Consider the following 27,276-nt stretch of genomic DNA (forward strand, 5'->3'; position numbering starts at 1 on the left):
AAAATAGAACATATGTTAGATGTGGGATGTAGTCAAACAATCTAACAGATGTAATGGAGTCCAGAAGGAGAGAAGAAAAAATGGGCCAGAAGCAATATTTAAATCTGTAAAGGACAAGAAGTTTTCAAATTTTATAAGACATCAACCTACAGATTTAAGAAACTCAGTGAATACCAAGCAAGATAAACACACAAACACACACAAGCAAGATAAACACAAAACCATATCTAGGTATATTATAGACAAGACACTAGAATCAAAAATAGAGAAAAAACTTAAAAACAGAGGAAGGGGCTTCCCTGGTGGCGCAGTGGTTGAGAGTCCGCCTGCCGATGCATGGGACGTGGGTTCATGCCCCGGTCTGGGAGGATCCCACACGACGCAGAGCGGCTGGGCCCGTGAGCCACGGCCGCTAAGCCTGCACGTCTGGAGCCTGTGCTCCGCGACGGGAAAGGTCACAGCAGTGGGAGGCCCACGTACCACAAAAAAAAACAAAACAAAAACAAAAACAGAGGAAGAAAGGACATATCTCTTGTCCTGCTCAAGAACAATAAGAATGAAAAATGAGTTCTCAAGATGGCTCCTCAAGAGAAAGTCAATGAAACAACATCTTTAAACTACAAAGAAAAAAAACTATCAGTGTAGAATTCTATACCCAGCAAAAATATATTCCAAAATAAGGAGTAAGTAAATACATTTTCAGACAAAAAAAAGTTGAAAGACTGTATTAACAGACTCTATTTCAGAAAATAATAAAAGAGGTTCTTTCAGATGAAGGGAAAAGATTCTAGATGGAAGCATGGATATATAAGAAATGAAGAGCTGAAAAAAAATTTAAATATAAAGGGAAATATAATAGACTGTTAACTATTTAAAGCAATAATAACAATGTCTTGTAGGGTTTATAACATATGAGGCAGATGGCAAAAATACATAAGAACAATAGCAAAAAAGCAGGAGGCAGGTAAATGGATTTAAACTGCTTTAAGGTTTTTGCATTTGGTGGGGAACATGGTAGAAGTACAGTTGACCCTTGAACAACCTGGGGGTTAGGGGTGCTGACCCTCCACGCAGTTGAAAATCTGTGTGTAACTTTGTGGTCAGCCTACATATCCACGGTTCCGCATCTGCAGTTTCAACCAAATGTGGATTGTGTATGTATTCACTGAAAAATATGTATGTATTCACTGAAGTATGTATTCACTGAAAAATATCCACGTATAAGTGGAACCACACATTTCAAACCTGTTATGTTCAACAGTCAACTGTACTAAATAAAGGCAGACTTTTGTAAGTCATGACACATTATGCAATTTCTAAGGTAATCACTAAAAGTATGACATTAAAAGGTTAATCAAGAAAAGCTAATAAAGGAGATAAAATGGAGTAAGAAATACTTAGAGAGCACAAGGGAATCTTTCTTGGTGAGTGAAGTATTCAATACCTTAATCTGGTGGTAGTTCCACAGATGTATATACATAGATAAACATTCATTGAGTTGTATAGTAAAGATCTGTGCACCACAGTGTATAACATGTATTTTACATATTATAATAAACAAAAAAACTACACATAATTTCTAGAGTAGGGGACACTAAGCTACAGAGTCTTTCTAAATAGAATCCATCATATTTATCAAAATTTTAATGCCTTACAGTTATTTCCTGAAACTTTTTCCCATAACGTATGAGGCACTAAATAATTGTTGTCATTAAATAAAGTACATGAACAATGACAACTTAATTTACTGTACTAGTGCCAAGATTAAAAATACCTAATTCTCAAAAATGTAATATATTTTAAAATTTACTTATTTATTTATTTATTTATTTTTGGCTGCATTGGGTCTTCGTTGCTGCGGGCAGCGGGCTTTCTCTAGTGGCGGCGAGCAGGGGCTACTCTTCGTCGCAGTGTGCAGGCTTCTCATTGCAGTGGCTTCTCTTGTTGCAGAGCCTGGGCTCTAGGTGCACAGGCTTCAGTAGTTGTGGCACGCGGGCTCAGCAGCTGTGGCACGCAGGCTCTAGAGCACAGGCTCAGCAGTTGTGGCACACGGGCTTAGTTGCTCTGCCACATGTGGGATCTTCCCAGACAGGGGCTCAAACCCGCGTCCCCTGCATTGGCAGGCGGATTCTTAACACTGTGCCACCAGGGAAGTTCTCAAAAATGTAATATTTGACAACTGTTTCCTCTTTACTTTTTTTTTTTTTAAGTTTTTTTTGACATGGACCATTTTTAAAGTCTTTATTGAATTTGTTACAATATTGCTTCTGTTTTATGTTTTGGATTTTTTGGCCACAAGGCATGTGGGATCTTAGCTCCCCAACCAGGGATCGAACCTGCAGCCCCTGCATTAGAAGGCAAAGTCTTAACCACTGGACCGCCAGGGATGTCCCTACTCTTTACACTTTAAGAATAAACTTGCATTTTTACAATTTCCAGGTACATGTGTTTTTATTCTTATTTACTTTTATTTTTTTTGGCCATGCTGTGCAGCTTGCAGGATCCTAGTTCCCTGACCAGGGATTGAGCCCGGGCCCTGGGCAGTGATAGCACAGTCCTAACCACTGGACCACCAGGGAATTCCCATGTACGTGTATTTATAATCAATATGCCAGAAACAAGCTGGGTTTTGGAAACTGTACATGTGCAACAGTACACAGGTAAGAATATCATATATACACATAAAGCAATTAGGAGACTGCTGTTTTGTGAAATTTTAATAATAATATTCTTCCAAGAAAACATTTCTGGAACTAGAGAATAGGTCGACTGGATCACAAGCAATAAAGCAAAGAAGAATCAACCTTTCTAAATGTGTAATATGAGTCTGACACATAAACAACACTTCAAAATACTCTCATTTAATTCTAAACATCCTATGCAAGACAGGTGTTCTTTCCTAACAAATGAATCTGCAATACAGTAAGGTAGAGCAACTTGTGTATAATCACAGGACTAGTAAATCTTCAAAAAAAACCTTATAAATTCATCATTGGATAACTGCCTAGGAAATCTTTCAATAGAAGTAAATGTCTTTATCAGTAAAGACTTATGCATGACAAATACGATATTAAGACCTAAGAACTATACATGCCTCTTAAAAACAATCAAAGAATAAACCAGGAAATACGGTAACTTTGTGCACAATTATAAATCTCATTGATACTTTTCTCGTGCTTAACATGATATAGTTTAGGAAAAAAAATTCAAAATAGAGAAAAGATTTAATAATCTATCACATAGTACAATCTTGGAATTTTCAAACACTACGACAACTGGCCAATTATCACATCTTTTTGCACTAAATATGCCCACTTCCATTTTAACACCTGATTTTCCTCAAAACACCTTCATAAATAGTAAATTCTCCTTCAGAGTAGATGCTGCAAGTCAATCTGAGAGACGTCAAGGTTAATAAGCGAGGCCGACTGGACACAGATGTGTGCTTAAGACCCACGACGACGCTGAGAGGGCAGCACTCAGGGCGAGTCTGGGACCGCTCTTCATGGCCAGCTCTCACTCCCCGTCCCTGTGACAATCATGCAAGAACTAGAGTCACTCTCTGAAGAAAGTGAGCCAGTGATAATCTGGGCTCAGAGACATCAGGTGCAGTTGATTAATTTTCACTGAGCTGAAAACTGGGGAAATCCACATGATAAATGGAAGTCTACCTACGGAAGAGCTGAGAACTCCCTAGTCCCCTTCTCTCCCTCAGCTCTAAGAAGTCCCAGTCAGGACTCCACAAGCTCCAGGCAGATGACTGAAGGATTTCCCTCTAGGGAAAAGACATTCTGAACTAACCAAATATTACTGTATAACTACTTTGTTTATTGAAAGGATGACAGAGAGGAAGTATGTGTGTATGGAGGGGAAGGAGAGGTAAAGTCTCATCCTCCAAAGTCAATACATAATACAAACAACAAAAAACAAACCAGACAAAACCAGACATACTGTAAGCGTGTTTCTTAGAACCATGGTAATAAATGAGAGAAAAACTAAATGTGTCAAATGCAGTTACTTCTAAGGGGCAACAGGGTAGGTTTAGGGTTCTGTTAGTTTTTGTTGTGACACTTTATAGAACAATTATTTTAAATTGTGTACATGAATAAACCAATAAATGTAAAAACAAAAAATTTCTTAGGGAAACTGGATGATGTGTAAATGATAGTATTTTTAAAGGAATTAAGAAATCAAATTTAGGGGTTTCCCTGGTGGCGCAGTGGTTGCACGTCTGCCTGCCGATGCAGGGGAACTGGGTTCGCGCCCCGGTCTGGGAGGATCCCACATGCCGCGGAGCGGCTGGGCCCATGAGCCATGGCCGCTGAGCCTGCGCGTCCGGAGCCTGTGCTCCGCAACGGGAGAGGCCACAGCAGAGGGAGGCCCGCATACCACAAAAAAAAAAAAAAAAAAAAAAAAAAAAAGAAATCAAATTTAGGGACGTCCCTGGCGGTCCAGTGGTTAAGACCCCACACTTCCACTGCAGGGGGCACAGGTTTGATCCCCGGTCAGGGAACTAAGATCCCACATGCCACACAGTGTGGCCAAAAATAAAGCAATCAAATGTAAGTAGGGCTAGAAATAATACTTAATAAAATGGTACGTGTTGAAAATAACAGGTCCAAACACACCTTCTCACATACACACACACATTACTGGCTCTGCTACCCACTTGGCAAGTAACCTAATGACTCTAAACTTATCATCTCATGTGAAAAATAAAGACAGTGGAATAATAACCAGGAAAAAAATCCCCCAAACCCTATCCTCCTTTACAAATATGACTGTAAAATGATTCCCAGTAAGTTCCGTTTAGCTAAATCCATCATCCTTATACTCCTTTTGCTTCCCATTTCAACCAGCATCCACCTGCTAACCCCAACTCGATAATCCAGTTTATATTACAGATTTGGTTAACAAATACTTTACCAGATGAAAACAAGGTGAGATTCAGCCAACTAAATATTCATCAACCCAAGCAATAACATAACTAGAATATTATTAATTGAATTTCATTTTATTTCAAGGGGAAAAAATCTATGATTGATTGCATCTTTCACTAACAACTGAAGTACTGGTATCATTTAAAAAAACTATCCGCTAGAGAGCCCAGAAACAAGCCCGTGTACCTAGGGTCAATTAATCTACAGCAAAAGAGGCAAGAACATAATACAACAGAGAAAGACAGTCTCTTCAACTGTCCGGTGCTGCCCCAGTAAGTGGTGCCGGGAGCTAGCACCTACACATAAAACAATAAATTTAGACATTTCCTCACACCACACACAAAAATAAACTCAAAACACTTTAAAGACCTAAATGCCAGACACTACACCATAAAATTTCCAGAAGAGGACACAGGCAAAACACTCGTTGACGTAAATTGCAGCAATATTTTCTTAGCTCAGTCTCCCATGGCAAAAGAAATAAAAGCAAAACTAAACAAATAGGATCTAATTAAACTTAAAAGCTTTTGCACAGCAAAGGAAACTATCAACAAAACAAAAAGACAAATTATGGAATGGGAAAAAATATTTGCAAATGATATGACTGAAAAGGGGTTAATATCCAAAATATACAAACAGCTCTTATAACTCAATATCACAAAACAAACAATCCAATCAAAAAATGAGCAGAAGACTTAAATAGACATTTTTCCAAAGAAGACATACACATGACAAATTGGCATGTGAAAAGATGCTCAATATCGCTAATTATTAGAGAAACGCAAATCAAAACCACAATGAGGTATCACCTCACAACTGTCAGAATGGCCATCATCAAAAAGCCTACAAATAACAAATGTTGTAGAGGGTGTGAGAAAAAGGAACCCTCATATACTGTTGGTGGGAATGTAAATTTGTGAGATCCCTTAAAAAACTAAAAATAGAATTGCCATATGATCCAACAATTCCACTCCTTGGTATACATCAGGAAAAAACAAAAACACTAATTCGAAAAGATACATGCACCCCAATGTTCATAGCAGCACTATTTACAACAGCCAAGACAAAGAAGCCACACAAGTGCCCATCAACAGATGAATGGATAAAGAGGATGTGGTACATATATACAATGGAATACTACTCAGCCATAAAAAAGAATGAAATAATACCATTTGTAGCAACGTGGATGGACCTAGGGATTATCATACTAAGTGAAGTAAATCAGAGAAAGACAAATGCTATATGGTATCACTCATCTGTGCAATCTAAAAAATAATACAAATGAATGTATATGCAAAACAGAAACAGACTCACAGACATAGAAAACAAACATATGGTTACCAAAGGGGAGGAATAAATTAGGGGTATGGGATTAACAGATACAAACTACTATACACAGAATAGATAAGCAACAAGGATTTACTGTATAGCATAGGGAATTATACCCAATATCTTGTAACGACCTATAATGGAATATAATCTACCAAAAAAAAAAAGAATCACTATGCTGTACACCACAAACAACACAATATTATAAATCAATTGTACTTCAATAAAAAAAGTTATCAGTTATTCTTTATTGAGTACATAAGAGATACATTACAAAGAGAAAAAGAAAACTGAGGGAAAATGCAATGTGGACAAAAATGAAAGTGAACAAATAAAAATCCTCACTGCATAAGTTTAGTTTTGTTTTTAAATACTGCTACCTATGAAGTGCCTCAGAATTGTGCACTGAATCACATGTGCTGAATAAATGATCATACATTTTGAATATTATTTCAGTTTTTCCAAATATAACCCTATATATGTCAATTTTATACATATACATTCACAGATAAAATAAATATATAAAGCCCAGAAGCATAGAGCAATTTAAGTGACACAAAAGGCAGATAGTAAACATTCAACTCCCTCTCATCTCTGCCCTCTAGTAAGTCAGCCATCCTTCAAGTAGCAAGGGAGAGTCCTGGGAGCACATTCCTAAGTCTATACAAAAGCAGAACACAGGTACAGCTTTGTGGAGAGGCTGTGGTAACATGGAAGCCTCCACCAGGGAGACACATTGGCAGACTATACTTTCCCAAAAGAGTCTACAGCAATATTTCCCAACCCACGTGATCTTTTAGAACCTTGCCACTTTCCATCAAGAGACAGTCTATTTCCCTTTCCTTGATCCCAAGTGTGACTCTGTGATAGCCTTGACAAACAGAATATGGTGGAGGTGACATTATGTGACTTTCAAGGCCAGATAAGAAACGGTGATATGACTAGAGCCTGGCACTCTCTCTGAGGATGCTCACTTTTAGAAGGCAGCCACTGTGTTGTGAAGAAGCTCAGGGCACACAGAGAGGTCATACACAGGTGTTCAAGCCCCAGCTAAGGTATCAGGTATCAGTCACACAAGCTGAGTAAGCCTTCAAATGATTTTAGCCTCCAGCTTTGAGTCTTCCAGCTGAGGCCCAACAAATGCAGCAGGTATAAATCATCCCTGTTGGATCTGTGACTCACAGAATCCCTGAGGATAATAAATATGCCACTAAGTTTGGGGGTAATTTCTTATGCAGTCCTAATAACTGGAACAGGTTGGTTCTACAGAACTCTTCCTTATCACACAGCCTACTGCTATACAGGTGCACCAAAGTAAAAATAAAAACAAAATTTAGGCAAAATCCTCATAGGTTGGTGAAATCAATCCATGTAGTAGATACTATACATTTTAAAGTATTAATGGAAACAAGTTTTTGGTGAATTGATGATGAATTTAGGGCATGAGGGAGACAATTCCATAGGCTGGCTACAGTAAAAAGAATGGCTGTGTAAACAGAACTTGAAGCTGAAGCAACGCTTATGGGCTTACCTCACTCCTATGTCCACAACAGAGAAAGAGAAAGAGAAAAAACTCATGAAGTTGTATCAACTCCTCTAGTACCACATTTTCTCTTAGGAAAATATAAAGGAAAAACTTTGATGAGATAAACACCAGATGGAAAAAAAGCAGGCTTTGGCAACAATGAATATTTGATCTGTGGTACAGAAATCTTTTAGGGAAAGCAATGCCTGCAACAGCTAAGACGTTACAAATCATCCGTCGGTAGTCTCCAAAGGAAACTAAGTGGTTCTCCTTCCTGGTGAACAGAGATGCTGGTGAGCCTAGCAGCTGCCAACAATGGGGATTTCTGAGATTTAAAGGTACTTAATGGACATGAGAGAATAGCTAGCAGAGGTTCAAGCTCCCCTACTAGTTTGCAGCCTATCATGAACCACTGCACAGGCTGTAAGCTACATAACTAGGGAACCATTTATGTAGATTAAAATAATCAGCATCTGTAACAAAAGTGCAAAGCAACTCAGACACTCTGAATGATTCCAGCCCTGACACTCAGAGGAATAAACATACTACATATCCAACAGTCAATTTCTCTTATCGTTCCTCTTAAGTTTTTTGATATCCTAAAATAATGGTAGAGAACGTTTCTAGTAATAAACTCAACTCAATTAGAACTGGTACTTAAATATATTGGGACTTCCCTGGTGGTCCAGTGGTAAAGAATCCTCCTTACAATGCAGGGGACACAGGTTCGATCCCTGGTCGGGGAACTAAGATCCCACATACCACAGGGCAACTAAGCCTGCGCACCTCAACTATTGAGCTCTCGCACCTCAACTAGAGAGCCCACATGCCCCAAACTACAGAGCCCAGGCACTCTGGAACCTGCGCGCCATAACTACAGAGGCGCATGGGCCACAACTAGATAAGAGAAAACCCTCATGCCACAACTAGAGAGAAGCCCACGTGCCGCAATAAAAGATCCCACATGCCTCAACAAAGATCCCATGTGCCAGCAACTAAGACCCGACGCAGCCAAAAATAAATTAAATAAATAAATAATAAAGCATTTAAAAAATCAATAAATATATCAATATATATTAAAAGATCTAAGTATAAACAAAAATAAAATAAATATGCTAATATGTCTTCCTATAAGAGTAATTAAATAGCACATTGACTTCCACATTGAAAAATACAATACTATTATCAACGAAAGTGCCCAACAGGAAAATTATGCTAGATGGGAAATACAGCATAAACATAATGTGTGGTGAGAACACCTAAGATTTAGTCTCTTAGCAACTTCCAAGTAAAGAGCACAGTACAGTTGACATTAGTCACCATGCTGTGCATTAGCCCCTAGAACTTATTCATCTTGTAACTGGAAGTCTGTCCCCTTGACCAACATCTCCCCATTTCCCCCATCCCTCAGCCCCTGCCAGCCACCATTCTGAGTTCAGCTTTTCTAGAGTCCACATATGAGTGAAATCATACTGTATTTGTCTTTCTCTGACTTATTTCACTTAGCATGAGGCCAAGGTCCATCCATGTCGTCACAAAAGGCAGGATTTCAGAAGATCAATATTCTATACTACTTAAAGATTTCAAAGTCTAGAAACACCTGCGTAACACAGCAGGAAATAGATGAAGGTGTTATCCTGGAGATGTGGAAATGCAGAATGAGGAATTCCAGTTTCAATATGGACTATATATTAGATACTATTATTTTCATAATATTAAATTTTGGGGTGTGATAATGATATAGCTGTAATTTATGAGATCCTGAGGCTGCTGAAACACAGGTGAAGTGTACCACCTACTTTCAGAGGGTCAGAAAACACACACAGAGAAAAAGAAAGATAAAGGAAATGAGCAAAATGTTAACAACAGGTCAATCTAGGAAAAGGGTAGGTGGGTATTCATGACACTGGTCTCTCCCCTTTCTGTAGGTGTGGAATCATTTAAATAAAAAAGAGGAATGTCTTTGCATATATCAAGACATGTTCACAGCAACATTACTGATAAGAGCCCAGGGTGGAAACGATCCAAATATACACAAATGATAAACTGGACAAATAAATGGAGATAAATAAATGGATAAGTAAACTGTGGTGTACTCATACAAGAGAGTACTACACAGCAATGAAAATGAACCAACTACTGCTAACACACCACACAGGTGAAACTCACAATGTTGAGCAAATAAAGCTGGACACAGGTAGGATGAACAAACATTTGTTGAATAAATGTTTCAGATAAGGCTCAGATAAGATCAGGGCTGCTATTTATCTTTGTTTAGCAAAAATTTTCTTCACAGACAGAAGAACAAAATCACAATGGGAATGTATAAATTATTTATGAGAACAAAATTCCTTTCCGGCACCCTCAAGCACATTTATAAAAACCACCTACCTACTATTGACCTGCTCCACTAATAATGAGCTGCTGGTTTGTCAACCCCTTAAAAGACCTTGAATTAGAATGTGTATTTGATAGTTACAAAACCAAACTAACAAGACTTTCCTTTTTGAAGAAGGCTTTTCAAACTGTACTACGATTAAACAATTTTAGTTTTAAAATTTAATCTAAATTCAGATTTATAACCAGATTATTAAAATGAAAAAAGACATAAAATACTTACATTAACTTTGAAAGCCTGTACAGTGTTATCCAGAAGAAGGATGTTGCAAACCACCTCTGTATGCAGTCTATCTCGGGCCAACTCTGATGCTCGTACATTGTAGGTTCTGCCAGCAGGCAATCGGAAACGTGAGGTCATTACTGTCCACACAAGGTCTAAGTCGAAAAAAAAAAAATTAACTAAATAAAGGGACAGTTGAAGATACAAATTATTTATATAAAAAGGTACAAAGTTATTACATATTTTTCAATTAACCTTAGGTAAAAAGCAGTTACAAATTTTGAAACACCTGGATAGGAATTGTAGGTATAAAAGAAGATATCATATACAGTTCATCATGTAAACTAAAATTACAATTGCCTGGAAGAGGAGCTTTGTTTTGAACTGTCCATTAAGAAGACAATACACAAATTGCTGAGGTAGCCATATTCCAATTCAAAATATATAAATTTAGGAGCAGCCAAAAAGGAGGAAGGAAAATATGCTACCTCAGGAAGCTGGGCATTACTCATTGATGCAAGCATTAAAAAGACACTGGAGGATGGCAACAGGAGGGAAGGTTATTCACCTCGCAAGGGGCTTTCCTTTTATTCAAGCTTAAGATCTGGGGGAAACATGGGAGTTTATTAGTTGGGATTTTTTTTTTAATATAACAATACCCTTTCATTTTAACTATCCTCAAATGAAAACTAATTCTAATACAACTATTCTTAGGAAAACAAAAACAAAATAGAAAACTTAAGACTACAGATCTTTGTTTCTCAATTTTTTAACCTAAGAGGGAACAAAGACTGCCTATTAAAAAAAAAAAAAAACAGGTATCACATCATTTTCAGCAACAATTGACGTTAAAAGACAATGAAGATGTAACTTTGAAGTTCTGAAAGCAAATTATTTGAAACAGAATTATGTTCCCCCCATGTTAGCATTCATGTGAAAGAATAAAGTTACAGACATTTTCAGACATTCAAAAATTCGAAGTTTAAAATCCATAAAACTTCCCTCTAAAAGACAACTGGGGGACTCTCCTGGTGGCGCAGTGGTCAAGACTCCGCGCTCTCAGTGCAGGTGGCCTTGGTTCAATCCCTGGTCCAGGAACTAGATCCCACATGCATGCCACAACTAAGAGTTCGCATGCCACAACCAAGGAGCCCGCCCACCACAACCAAATAAATAAATATTTTTTTAAAAATGAAAATAATAAAAGACAACTGGATAAAGGAAACAAACTACACTACAAACACAACTATATAGAATTTTAAAATATAAGTAAGCAATAAGTACTAAGGAATTTAATAAGTAAAAATTAATAATAAAAAGAAATAGCAATTCAAATACATGGTATTCAGTAACTGCAGTTGACATCGTCCTGTTCATGTCAAAAGGATTCAAGCTAAAAGTAAATGTCAAAGTTACATACGTATAAAAATTGTATAGAGGAAAATAGCTTTGGCATGTTGACAGAGAGGGGCTAGCCAAGTAAAATTCACCAATTAAAAGACAGTGATTGGCAGTTTCCAGTTCCACATGTAAAGAGCTCAGGAAGTCCCCAGTCCGTCCTAACAAGTAAAAAAAAGCAGAACAGACTGGAAAATCAGCAACCTTTCTTGGATCCATAAGAGAGGACACAGGGCAAACTTCTGTCCCAAAGATTGGAGAGATAGGTGAAGACAAAGAGTCACAGCTTACGGAAGTAGAGACTTCAAGTCTCTACTTGAAACTGCCACAGAAACCAGTACATTAGTAGGAAAGCCTGAATCCAACTGATGACTTGCTGGAAGCTCAATGTGGACAACTCCAGGAGTTTTTTAAAAACTCCAGGGGACCAGTCAGAGAAGGACTCACACAATATTGTGAGATTGACCTCCAGTAGCTCTGTCAGATTCCCACAGTAAATATCAGAGAAAAATACCCGAACTCCCAACAAGGGGCAGCATGGTGGAGGTGGGGGGGACACAAGACCATAATGAAATACAGTTGACCTTTGAACAACACAGGTTTGAACTGCACGGGTCCACTTATACGTGGTTTCTTTTCAATAAATACAGTACTTCATGATTCACAGTTGGTTGAATCCATGGATAAAGAGGACTGATTATGAGACTGAGCACTGGTGGATTTTGCTATCTGAAGTAGGTCTTGGAAACAATCCCCTATGGATGCCATGGGACGACTCTACATGATTTTTCAACTCTGTGTGGGGTCAGCACCCTGAACCCCCAGGTTGTTCAAGGGTCAATTGTACACCAGAGCACTCTGCTCTTCTTATCAAGGGCTGTACTTAGGAGAAACTAGTTAACCAAAACCTAACTGACATGGGGCAAGGAAAACACTCAATTCCAGCTGACTCTAGCCTTCTAGAGGGAGAAGGGAAATACCCAAGTCCAGCCCACACTAGCCATCTTGTCCCCCTATAAGGGGAGAGAAAAAACTGAGAAATATTTGTGTAGTTCATAGTCCAGAGGCCTACACTCACTAAAATACTGAAACCTAACCACAAGACTACAGAATGCTTCCTTTCCCCCCCAATACTAAAGGCCTATTTACTGAAGTTCCTCTGACCAATATATATAATGTCTGCCTATCGAGAAAATTTTATAAGGTATACCAAAAGGGGAAAAAACCCCACAATGTGAAGAAACAGGGCAAGCATCAGAACCAGACAGGAAGGTGTGTTGGAATGACCACACAGGGAATTTTTTAAAACTATGATTAATAATATGCTAAACGCTATAATAGGCAGAATTCAAGAATAGATGATGGAAGCAAAGAGAAGAAAATCCTAAGAAAGAACTAAAAAGGAACATTACAGGTAAAAAACACTGCAACACATATGAAAAATGCCTTTCGTGGGCTTATTAGTAGACAGACTCTATGAGCTAGAGGATGTGTCAATTAAAATTCCCAAAAACCAAAAGCAAAAAGAACAAAGACTGAAAAGACCAAAACAGAATACCCAAGGACTGTGGGACAAATACAAATGATGTAACATACCTGTAAGAAGAATGTAAACTGGTGCAGCCTCCAATAGATATACTGGGCATAGATATATGCCCAGGAGTGGGACTGCTGGATCATATGGTAGTTCTATTTTTGGTTCTTTTTTTTTTTTTTTTTTTTGCAGTACACGGGCCTCTCACTGCTGTGGCCTCTCCCGTTGCGGAACACAGGCTCCGGACGCGCAGGCTCAGCGGCCATGGCTCACGGGCCCAGCTGCTCCATGGCACGTGGGATCTTCTCTGACCGGGGCACGAACCCATGTCCCCTGCATGGGCAGGCGGACTCTCAACCACTGCGCCACCAGGGAAGCCCTATATTTAGTTCTTTAAGGGACCTCCACACTGTTCTCCATAGTGGCTGCACCAATTTACATTCCACCAACAGCAAGAAGAGAGAAAAAAACACAAACAAAACCCCCAAGAGAACTAAACCCAAGATCAAAAACCCTATACTTAGCCGTATCCTTTAAAACTACAGAAAATCAAAGATAAAGAAGACAGAGGAAAAAACACCTTATCTATAGAAGAACAAATATAAGAATTACATCTGACTTCTTAACCAAGCAAGCAAGAAGAGAGTGGGGTGAGATACTTAAAATGCTGAGGAAAAAACCCCTCAACCTACAATTCTGTACCCTGCAACATTATCTTTCAAAAGAGAAAGAGGAATACTTTCTCAAACAAAAGTTTAAAAATAGAGGGAACCTGTTGTCAGTGGACCTTTCCAAGATATGTTAAAAGAAGTTCTTTAGACATAAAAAGAAAATAATATAGATCAGAACTCAGACTTAACCAAGTGAAAGCCCTTAAAATGAAGACTGGGCCTTTCCTGAAGTGAAAGCAATTCTGCTGCAGGCTTTAAAGACATTATCTGTCATGCAGCAAGAGGGCCCGTGACAGGGCCATGTGGCAAGGAAGCACAGGGCCTCTGTGGGCTGACAGTCAACAAGGGACTGAAGACCTCAACTTCCCAAGCTGCCGCAGTCCAGTCGACACCTAGCTTGCAACTTTGTCAGCTCCAACCAAGCTGTGCTCATACACCTAACCCACAAAAACTGGGAGAAAATAAATGTGTGTTGTCTTGAGCTGTAAATTAACTTTAAAAGAATGGAGAAAACTGCATTGTTCAGCCCAATTACAGAAATGCACTATCTGTTCTAAATATTTAATACTCTCAAATATGGACTGTCACAAGATGTTGGTATCCTATTATTTACAATAAAACCTTTTTAATTTAGACTCAGCTGAGAGCTTTAAATAATTTTATTTGATTATCTGGTTTGATGTTAACCTCTAACCACTGAGGAAAAACTAAATTCATCAAATAGTAATCTTTAAATTTTTAAAAATTTTATTTATCTACAGTTGATTTATCGTAATGTATTAGTTTCAAGTGTACAGCTTCAGAGTCTTTTCCACTAAAGGTTATTTCAAGATACTGCATATAGTTCCCTGTGCTATACAGTAAATCCTTGTTGTTTATCTATCCTATATATATTAGTTTGTATCTGCTAATCTCAAACTCCTAATTTATTCCTCCCCCACCTTCCCCCTTGGTAACCATAAGTTAGTTTTCTATGTCTGTGAAGCTGTTTCCATTTTGTAAATAAGTTGATTTGTATTATTTTTTTAGACTGCAAATATGAGTGATATATTATTTGTGTTTCTCTGACTTACTTCACTTTGTATGATAATCTCTAGGTCCATCCATGTTGCTACAAACGGCAATATTTCATTCTTTTTTATGGCTGACTAATATTTCATTGTGTATATATATACCACTTCTTTATCCATTCATCTGTTGATGGACACTTAGGTTGCTTCCATGTCTTGACTATTGTAAATAGTGCTGCTATGAACACTAGGGTGCATATATCTTTTCAAATTACAGTTTTCTCTAGATATATGCCCAGGAGTGTGACTGCTGGATCATATGGTAATTCTATTTTTAGTTTTTTAAGGTACCTCCATACTGTTCTCCATAGTGGCTGCACCAATTTACATTCCTACCAACAGTGTAAGAGGGTTCCCTTTTCTCCACACCCTCTCCAGCATTTAAGTAATTTTTAAATTTTAAAAAAAATTCTTGAAAAAAAAAAAAAACTTAGAAGAATAAACTGAGTTTTACACTCATGTATGTGAAAAATATCTTTTCCATTAAAAAACACTAAGAATAATTTCTAAGTAGATTACCAGTATATTCATTCATATATTCATCCAGTCATACAACAAAAATTTGTTGTCTGTGCCAGGCACTGATCTAAGTACAGCTGGGATGAGAAAGAGGATGACCAAAAACAAACCCCCAAAACCGGGGGAGTGGGATGTTCACAAAGGGTTTTGAGAAGCTCCAACAGATGCCTGGGAATCCAGAAGGCCATCAGCATGTGAGAACTATGCACATGCCCAGGAAACAGCTGAAAAAGCCCGAATCTCTCACTTTTTGATAACCTTGAAGCTTGCAAAAACAAGATGTGAAGGCTAAAGCAGGGCTGTAAAGCCTTGAAAGCCACGTCAGCAAAGGTTGGAAAACTTAGTGGTTCAAGGTATGTAAGAAAATCTGTCCATTCATTAGCTGACTACTAAGTTAACTGAGCAAAAACAGTGCAGCAACACAATGACATACAGATTTTATAAAATTAGTTCAGGAAGGCCACTAAACAAACTAAATAATCAAAGCAACACTAAATAAACAAACAGTAACAAAAACAAAAAGAGCAACAATAAAAGACCAGGGAGGAAGGAATCTGATTTCTAGAGTTGATAAAACATTATTTTAAAAGTACAGAATTCAACATGCAAAATTCCAAAAATGTAAATACAAAACAAAGAAAAAAGCACGATAGAATGACCCACATACAGGAGAGAAAGAGGAAAAAAAAGGGAGTTCAATAGAAACTGTCCCTGAGGAAGCTCACACAATGAACTTAACAAAAATCAAGGGTTATAAATATGTTAAATAAAATAAACCGCAACTACAGAACCAAAAGAAAGCTGAGAACAATATCACACCAAATGGAGAATATAAATAAAAACACAGAAATTACTTTTTAAACAAGCAATTCAGAATTCTGTAATTAAAAAGTAAAATAATTGAAATTTAAAATAGAAGGGCTTGGGCTTCCCTGGTGGCACAGTGGTTGAGAGTCCACCTGCCAATGCAGGGGACACGGGTTTGTGCCCCAGTCTGGGAAGATCCCACATGCCGCAGAGCGGCTGGGCCCGTGAGCCATGGCTGCTGAGCCTGCGCGTCCGGAGCCTGTGCCCCTCAACAGGAGAGGCCACAACAGTGAGAGGCCCGTGTACCGCAAAAAAATAATAATAATAATCAAGAGACAAAGCAGTCGACAAAAATACACAGACTTATAAGGGATCTACATATTGGTCTTGGTCTGTGAGGGCTTCAAAATAATTATGATTACATATTAAAGACAATAGAGGGAGAACAGAGAAAATGGATTAAAATATAAAATACTTCAAAACAGAATTATAATCTATAAAAATGATCATAAAAATAATAATAATTAAAAAAAATAAAATAGAAGGGCTTAAGAGATTTGAGCTAATATAATAAAGACTTAGCAAACTTGAAGATAAGTCAATTGAAGGACTTCCCTACTGGTCCAGTGGCTAAGGCTCTGTGCTCCCAAGGCAGGGGCCCAGGTTCAATCCCTGGTCAGGGAACTAGATCCCACATGCCACAACTAAGAGTTTGCATGCCACAACTAAAAGAGCCTACATGCCACAACTAAGGATCCCGCATGTCGCAACGGAAGATCCCACATGCTGCAACTAAAATATCCCGCATGCCGCAACGAAGATCCCGCATGCGGCAATGAAGATCCTGAGTGCCGCAACTAAGACCTGGCGCAGCCAAATAAACAAATAAATAAATATTTTTTAAAAAAAATTTTAAAAAAGATAAGTCAATTGAGAATATAAAGTTTGAGGAACAGAAAGAACAAAGAAAGAGGAAAAATGAGAACAGCCTGAGACCTGAAAGACACCATCAAGCATATCAACATATTCATAATGGAAGTTTCAGAAAGTCAACAGAAAAGGGGGCAGAGAGAATATTTGAAGAAATAATGACATATAAGTTTCCAAATTTGACTTAAAAAAAAAAATCACATCTGAGAAACCAAATAACTTCCAAAAAGATAAACTCAAAGAGATCCACATCTAGACACATAGTAGTCAAACTGTTAGAAACCAAAGAAAAAGAAAATCTTGAAAGCAGCAAGGGAAGAGTGACTCATCACCTACAAGAGATCCTCAATTATATTAATAGACAATATCTAATAAAAAAAAAAAAAAAAAAAAAGATAGTCCAAGATAAACAAAAAGAATTTGTCACTAGCATATCTATATTAGAAAAAAAATTAAAGATGAAATGAAAGTATATTAGATAGTAACTAAAATCCATAAGAAGAAATAAAGACTACCAGTAAGGGTAACTATATGGCTAAATATAAACAACAGTATAAATTTATTTTGTACTTGTAACTCTTTTTTAATCTATGGCACTTAAAAGACAACTGCATAAAGCAATATTTATAGCACTGTGTTGACGGGCTTATACTGTATAAAGATGTAATTTGTATGACAATAGTACAAAAGAAGGAGAAGGAAAAGTGAACCGTACAGGAGCAGTTTCTATGTGATGTTGAAATTAAACTTCTATTATCCCCAACTACATGGTTATAAGTAAATCCCCAGAGAAACAACAGTTGACCCTTAACAACATGGGCCTGAACCGTGCAGGTCCACTTATATGTGAATATGTTTCAAGAAATATACAGCTGGCTCTCCATATCCACAGATGTGGAACCCCAACAGTAAAGGACTTGAACATCCATAGATTTCAGCATCTGCAGAGGCTCCTGGAACAAATCTCCCACAGACACAGAGGGACAACTATTCTAAGAAATAAACTCAAAATAAAGTAAAAATAAACAACAGAATTAAAATGACAGGCTAGAACATATCCAGTTAAAATAAAAGAAGGCTAAGACGGAGGAATAGAGAAAAATGGAACAAAAGGCATAAGAAAACTAGCAAAACGGCACTATGTTACCAATAACAACATTAAATATAAATGGACTAAAAACTCAAATCAAAACACACAGATTGGCAGAATAGATCCTTTTTTAAACCGTGCTCCATTTATCTGCTCTCTACAAAAGACACATTTCAGATTCAAAGACACAAACAAATTGAAAGTAAAAGAATGTAAAAAGATATACTACAAGAATAGTAACAACAGAGAGCTAGAATAACTATTAAAATCGGTCTGGTTGGAACTAAGACACAAATTCAGCAAAGTTGGAGAATACAAACTTAACTCAAAAAATTAGGTGGATTTCCATACACTAGCAATTAATAATCCAAAAAGGAATGTAAGAAAATAAATCCACTTACAATAAAACCAAAAATAATAAAATACTTAGAAATGAATTTGACTAAGGAGGCAAAAGATTTATATAGTGAAAACTACAAAACACTGAGGCAAAGAAATTAAAGAAGATACAGATGAAAAAACATCCTGTGGGAGGAGATAGAGTACCACGACTCTTGAGTGCTGAGCATAACTCCCCCACATGAACGCATCAAAAACACACCTACATGTGGAACAATTCCCACTAAAAGCAAATGAGACTGGCAAAAAGACTTCTACCACGAGGCTGTAAAGAAAGATCCAAGTGGACTTGTGTAGGAAGGGAGGAGAAGCAATCAGGTTAGGACCCACAACCCTAGGAGGGGGACACAGAAGAGAGAGATTATAGGCTTGGAGATCCTCCCTGAGGAGTGAGCTATTTGAACCACACATTGGGCACTCCAACCCTGGGGTCCAACACCACTTAGCTGGTGTGAAAACCAGTGGGACTTACAGGAGGTCTGTAAGAAATCAAGACTCCATTTGTGAAAAGCATACACACGCTTACTGACTCCCAGGAACAAGGTGGAGGAAGAAGACTGAAACCACCCAGGGCTCCGGAAAGTTTCTCTTGACCAGCCCAGGGCATGCCCCAACCCACACCAAGCACCTGCTCCAGCCCTTCCAGCTCCAGCAGTGGTGTGAGGGCTGCCACTGCTAAGGGCAGTACACACCCAGCAGGGGACAGAGTGGCTTGCACAAGACACTGCATCTGAATAGGGAGGGTGAGGCCACTGCTGCTACTAACAGAGACATCAGACGGGGAACTGTCTTGAGCTCTGACTGGCACACTGGGACCACCCTGGCACAGCCCTGGCCTGCACCAGCCCCTCTTGCTCCAGGGCTGTTCCTCTCTGGGGCAAACGTGCCACTGCTAAGAGGGGAGAGAGCTCACACTGAAAGGGAACAGAACCACCTTGCACCCAAACTTCAGGGCTTCTGCTCCAGCATGTTGGGAGCTGACCCCGTGCCAAACAGGGAGGTGACAACCACTGAGAGCAGAAGCTCTGGCTCAAACCTGGCTCTAGCTCCAGCACCTCCATCTCTAGCCCCACCTCCTTCCAAGGTGACAGCTGCAAGTCCACCCTGAGGTGTGACCCGTGCTCACTTCAGATCCAGCTCTCCTACCAAAGCCACTGAGTGTCTGCAGGCTATATAGGGACACTCCCACACAGGTCTACTCCTTCAAGACTGCGACAGATAATGTGTTTCACCTGATTTCATAGACAGAGAAAGTTAACCAAAATGAGAAGACAGAGAAATTTGTTTCAAATGAAAGAACAACAAAAAAAAACCTGTAAAAAAACCTAATGAAAGAGAGAGAAATAACTTATCAGATAAAGAGTTCAAAGCATTCATAGTAAAAATGCTGCCTGAAAAGAATAGATGAAGACAGTGAGAAATTTTACAAGGAACTAGAAAATATAAAGAAGAATCAGAGCTGAAGAATATAATAAATGAAATGAAAAACACACTAGAGGAATTAACAGCAGACTGGGTGATACAGAAGAATGCATAAGCATTCTGAAAGACAGAATAATGGAAATCACCCAATCAGAGTAGCAAAAACAAAAACAATCTTTTAAAAAATGAGGGCAGTTTAAGGGACTTCTAAAAATAACATCAAGCATATACTATTCACATTATAGGGGTCCCAAAGGAGAAGAGAGAAAAAAGGGTTGAAAACTATTTGATGAAATTATGGTTGAAAAATTCCTGAATCTGAAGAAGGAAACAGATATCCAGGTACAGGAAGCACAGAGTCCCAAACAAGATAAACGCAAAGAGACCCATCCCAAGGGCTTCCCTGGTGGCGCAGTGGTTGAGAGTCCGCTTGCTGATGCAGGGGATATGGGTTCGTGCCCCGGTCGGGGAAGACCCCACATGCCACGGAGCGGCTAGGCCCGTGAGCCATGGCCTCTGAGCCTGCGCATCTGGAGCCTGTGCTCCGCAATGGGAGAGGTCACAACGAGAGGCCTGTGTACCGCAAAAAAAAAAAAAAAAAAAAAAAAAAAAAAAAAAAAAAGACCCATACCAAGACATAGCATAGTAAAATGGCAAAAGTTAAAGATAAAGAGAGAATTCTAAAGGCAGCAAGAAAAAAACAGAGTCACATACAAGGGAACCCCCACAAGGTTATCAGCTGATTTTTCTGCAGAAATTTTGCAGGCCAGAAGGGAGTAGCATGATATATTTAAAGTGCAGAAAGGGGAAAACCTACAACTTAGGATATTCTACTCAGCCAGATTATCATTCAGAATTGAAGAAGAGATAACGAACTTCTCAGACAAGCAAAAACTAAAAGAACTCATCAATACTAAACTGACCCTAAAAGAAGCGGTAAAAGGCCTTCTCTAAGTAGAAAAGAAAAGGCTACAGCAAGAAGAATTTATAGGAAAGGAGAAACCCCACTAGAAAAGCCAAATATTTAGTAAAGGATGTGGATCAAGCACTTAAATAAGCTGGTATGAAAATTAAAAGACAAAAAATTATAAAATCAACCATAACTACAATGAACCGTTCAGGGATAAACACGAAGATGTAAAATATGACATCAAAAAACACAAAATGTGGGGAAAGGGAGTAAAAAATGTAGATCTTCTACAATGTGTTTGAATTTAAATGACTATCAGTTTAAAATAAGTAGATATAGTTATAGGTCAACATATATGAATCCCATGGTAACCATAATTCAAAAACCTACGATAGATACAGAAAAACAGAGTGAAAGGAACACAAGTATACCACTAAATAAAATCATTGAACCACAAGGGAAGAAACTAAAAGAAGAACAGAAAATAACTACAAGAACAGGCAGAAAACAAGTAAACAAATGTCAGTAAGTAGTTATTGATCAATAATCACTTTAAATGTCAGTAGAATAAAGCTCCAATCAAGGACTTCCCTGGTCGCACAGTGGTTAAGAATCTGCCTGCCAATGCAGGGGACACAGGTTCGAGCCCTGGTCCAGGAAGATCCCACATGCTGCAGAGCAACGAAGCCCATGAGCCACAACTACTGAGCCTGCGCTCTACAGCCCGCGAGCCACAACTACTGAGCCCACGTGCCACAACTACTGAAGCCCACGCACCTAGAGCCTGTGCTCCGCAACGAGAAGCCACTGCAATGAGAAGCCCATGCACTGCAACGAAGAGCAGCCCCTGCTCGCGGCAACTAGAGAAAGCCCGCACTCAGCAACGAAGACCCAACATAGCCATAAATAAATAAATAAATAAATAAATAGCTCCAATCAAAAGACATGAAGTGGCTGATTAGATTTAAATGACCCATCTATATGCTGCTTACAAGAGACTCACTTCAGAGCTAACGACTGAAAGTGAGGGGATGGAAAAAGGTATTCCAAGAAAATGGAAATGAAAAGAAAGCTGGCGAAACTACACTTTAAAACAGTCTATAACAAAAGATGAAGAAGGGCAATACATAACGATAAAGAAATCAACACAGGAGAATATAACATTCATTAACATATACGCACTGACATAGGAGCACCTAAATGTATAAAGCAAATATTAACAGACATAAAGGGAGAAAGTGACAATAATACAATAACAGTAGGGGACTTTAACACCCAACTTGCATCAATGGACAGATCATCCAGACAGAAAATTAGTAAAGAAACAGTGGTCTTAAACGACACATTAGACCAGTTGGACTTAATAGATATCTATAGGACATTCCATCTGAAAACAGCAGAATATACATTATTTTCAAGTGCACATGAAACATTCTCCAGGATAGATCACATGCTAGGCCACAAAACAAGTCTCAACAAATTTAAGAGGACAGAAATTATAGCATGCATTTTTTCTGACCAAAACGGTATGAAACTACAAACCAATTACAGGGCAGGAAAATGGGAAAACACAAACACGTGGACACTAAACACATGCTATTAAAAAACCACTGGGTCAATGAAGAAGTGAAAGAGGAAACCAGAAAATATTTGGAGACAAATGAAAATAAAAACACAACTTTCGAAAATCTATGGGACACAGCAAAAGCAGTTCTAAGAAGGAAGTTTAGAGTGATACAGGCCTACCTCAGGAAACAAAACAAAAAAATCTCAAATAAACAACCGAACTTACCATTTAAAGGAATAAGAAAAAGAACAAACAAAGTCGAAAAACAACAGAAGGAAGGAAATAATAAAGATCACAGGAAATAAATAAATGGAGACCAAAACAAAAAACAATAGAAAACATCAATGAAACCAAGAGCTGAATTTTTGAAAAGATAAACAAAATTGATAAGCCTTTAGACAGGCTCATCAAGAAAAGAGAGCCTAAATAAAATAAGAAATGAAAGAGGAAAAATTACATCTGATCTCAGAGATACAAAAAAACCATAATAAAATACTACAAACATTTACATGCCAACAAATTGGACAACCTAGAAGAAATGGATAAATTTCTAGAAACATACAATCTTCCAAGACTGAACCAATCCAAACATACCAATCACTAGTAGTGAAACTGAATTAGTAATTTAAAAACTCCCAGCAAACAAAAGTCCAGGACTGAATGGCTTCAGAGAGGAATTCTACCAAACATAAGAACAGCTAATAACTATTCATCTCAAAATATTCCAAAAAACTGAAGTGGAGGGAATACTCCCTCCCAAATTCATTCCATGAGGATACCATTACGCTAATAACAAATCCAGACAAAGACACTACAAAAAAAGAAAATTACAGGTCAGTAAGTCTGGTGAACACAGATGCAAAAATCCTTAACAAAATATTAGCAAACTGAAATCAACAATACATAAAAAGGATCACACACCACAATCAAGTGGGACTCATTCCAGGGATGCAAGGATAGTTCAATATCTACAAATTAATCAATGTAATACACCACATTAACAAAAGGAAGGGGAAAAAAATCACATGATCATCTCAACAAACACTGAAAGAGCAAATGACAAAATTCAACATCCATTCATGATAAAAACTAATCTAAGTTGGTAGAGAGGGAACATACCTCAACATAATAAAGGCTATTTATGACAAACCCACAGCTAATATACTCAGTGATGAGGGATATGGGATTAAGAGATACCAACTACTGTATATAAATAGATAAGCAACAAGGATATACTGTATAGCACAGAGAATTATACTCATCTTGTAATAACCTATAATGGAGTATAATCTGCAAATATACCAAATCCCTATTACACTGTACGACTGAAACTAACACAATATTGTAAACCAGTTATACTTCAAATAAAATTTTTTTCAAAAAAATTAAAATTTATATATATTTGCTATCTCTGTCCACTATTAGAACCTAGAAGCAATAGTCCAATAACACTGAACATACATAATGCCCTATATACTACTACACACTAAAAGAAACCAGGACTTCTTGGGAGAAAAGGCTGATTCCAGAGCTGGGGCAGAGAAGATACAAGGTCAGGCTAAATCTCTTGTGCCGGTAAGTAAAGAAGTCCTCAAAATCTGATGGGAACAAATAAAAAAACATGAGAGGCAGTTAAAAGGGGCTCCCACCAGTTAAATGAGATGACTTAAGTTTTAAGATAAATACTAACAAGAATAGATAATACTCTGAATAAGACAAAAATCCATAGGTCTAAACTGATACTAATTTTTTTAAGTCAGGGAAGGGAAAACTCTTCTTTGTAGAATAATGTCAAATGATAAATGCAGAATAACACAAATAGAAAACTGCCATTTTACAACTACCATAACTGATTTAGGCAAGAATCATCAATGAATGATAAAATCACTGGGTGAAAGTTTATTGAGGAACAAGATACACACATAATCTCAAAGTATTTTTCCACTGATTACTTAATTTCAAAAGGTGAAAGGTATCCCTACAATGGAGAAATCTGTCAAATCCCACCTTAACCAAATGATCCTATTCAACCTCACCAAAACTACCGTCATAATAGGCACCATGATGTTACACATTGAGAACACAACTCCTATGTAATATTCCTGCCAAAAATGTTTAACCTGAATCTGATTATGAAAAAATTAAATTAAAACAATCAGACAAATCCAAATTGAGGGACACTCTACAAAACAACTGGCCTGGATTCTTCAAAAATGTGAGGGGGATGAGGAAAAAGGGAGAAGAAAGAGGAGATTAGAAGAAGGCTGGGGAAGCAACTGTAGATTAAAAGAGACATAACAACGCAATGCAACATGCAGTCGTTGATCCAATCATGAATCAGAAAAAAAACAGTCATATCTATATCTGTATCTATGTCTATGGTACTTGTTTGGACAACTGGAGAAATTTGAACATGGAATGTATTTCAGATTATAGTACTGTGTCCATGTTAAATTCCCTGAGTGTGATCATGTGGTTATACAGGAGAATGTGTTTATTTCTAGAAGATGCATGTTTGCATGCTGAAGCATTTAGAGGTAAAGTGTTATGATCATGATGTCTGCAACCTTCAAATAGTTCAGAAATTTTTAATAGATAAACAAAGAGAGAGAGATAAAGCAAAGTAGCAAACCGTTGGCAATTGGTGAATCTATATGAAGGGTACATAGGTGTTCAATATACTATTCTTGCTACTCTTCTGTAAGCTTGAAATTTTTCAAAATAAAAAGTTGTGAGGAAAGAGTAAAAAGAAATTCCTTTCAAATTCTGTTTTCACACTTAAAAAAAGCAGATAAAAACAAAACCTTTGCTATCCAAAATTATGAAGCACTTAACCACTCACAAAAAGTTTTCAGGATAACTGACAATCCCTTACCATTATCATTTTGTATGGGATGTTCTCCAATGAACCATAGGCTTTGCTACAATCTTAATTTCTTATATGATGCTCTGGATGTAACTATAAATTAAAATGTTGGTATTGTAAGTACTGGACTGAATAACTTAGCTTATTGCTATAACACTTATTCAGTGAAGGCTCCCTCAGCCCTCTGAACTAAACTTGGAAATATAACACTGAGTAGGCCAGATTCTCTTAGGACCGTACTGTTAAAACTATGAGCTATAGGGACTCCCCTGGTGTCCAGTGGGTAAGACTCCATGCTCCCAATGCAGGGGGCCTGGGTTCGATCCCTGGTTAGGGAACTAGATCCTGCACACATGCGCAACTAAAAGCCCACATCCCGCAACTAAGATCCCACATGCTGCAACTAAGACCCAGTGCAGCCTAAATAAATAAATAAATAAATAAATAAATAAATACTATGAGCTAGAACACTGTTACCCTGCAGAAGGAAAAAAAAAAAACCAAATGTAGCAATACTTTTGATCTAAAATTTCTCTCTATGTATTTAATATACCAAACACATTTGCATAGTAGTTATTATACAATAACTTAAACAAGAAGCTTCTTATTTAACAAATGGTATAGTACAGCAAAAAAGTATCCCAGTTAATCATGTACAAACCAATCACCTGAGACATGAGCACTGGACATGCACACTGATTCGCTGATATACAGGCAGCATTTTCCAAATGTCCTCTGATACCCTTTATTCAACTGCTACTGACCTCTAAGAATGCTGAATTACCATGCCAAAATAAATACCATATTCATTGCGAACTATAAACACAGGACTAATGTGAACTATTTCTTGCATCAAATTTATTTACCTGAGGCTTTTCCTTTTTTGTTACTTAATATTTTACGTTTCATTATTTCCTATTTATACATTATAGCATTGAAAGTACTGTGTGTTTGTGAGAGTGAGAGTGAGAGTGAGTGAGAGAGAGAGAGAGAGAGAGAGAGAGAGAGAGAGGAGAGAGAGAGAGAGAGAGAGAGAGAGAGAGAGAGGGAGAGAGAGAGAGAGAGACCTAACCCTCTAAAGAGTTCCCTAATCCTGGGCCCTCAATACACCTGTTTACGCATGTAAACATGTCAGCAGCTCCTAGTTACTAGACACAACACTAGATGCTAGAGATATAAATATATATACATCTAGCTCTCTGCCCTCAATGAGCTCACAGTCTAGTTGGGAAAGAGACTTTAAATAACTCAGTGAAACAGTATACTAAAAAAAAGATATAAACAAACTGTCCTAGTGAGTCAAAGAACTGCTGTCTCTCCTGTCTGTAGCTCATTGCCTAAGTACTAGAAACAACTTCAGCAGCCGCTAGTTCTTTCCCTCTTCACTTTCTAAATTTCTGATCTAGTCTCTTCTATAGGAGACTCCAAAAATAAAGTCAATCCTTCATAAGTACCAACAGCCAATGTAAATTGTTTTCTTCTTGTCTAAAAAGGGCCAGACATGTATATGTGGTATCATCTTTTGGGCTTTGGTGTTCCCCTCTTATTCAGCAAAAGCTATTTTCTTACTAGTTAGGGGTTTAGTGTAGAGCATTTTTAGATGGGAAGGAAAGAAAAAAAGAAAGGAAGAAAGGAAAGAAAGAAAGAGAGAGAGAGAGAGAAAGAAAGAAAGAAAGAAA

General features: G+C 37.8%; 1 protein-coding gene across 9 annotated transcripts in view; it reads right to left on the reverse strand.

Annotated features, from left to right (window-relative positions):
* Window positions 1-27,276, reverse strand: part of PTPN4 (protein tyrosine phosphatase non-receptor type 4) — a 190,166-nt gene that overhangs the window by 145,490 nt on the left and 17,400 nt on the right. For all 9 annotated transcript variants that reach the window (XM_055087461.1, XM_055087462.1, XM_055087463.1 and 6 more), the window contains exon 2: window positions 10,415-10,569. In XM_055087461.1, coding sequence (XP_054943436.1) covers window positions 10,415-10,569 — 155 coding nt within the window. The remainder of the gene's footprint in view (window positions 1-10,414; window positions 10,570-27,276) is intronic.

This window comes from Physeter macrocephalus, chromosome 2 (genome assembly GCF_002837175.3).
Source record: "Physeter macrocephalus isolate SW-GA chromosome 2, ASM283717v5, whole genome shotgun sequence".
NCBI classification, from domain to species: Eukaryota; Metazoa; Chordata; class Mammalia; order Artiodactyla; family Physeteridae; genus Physeter; species Physeter macrocephalus.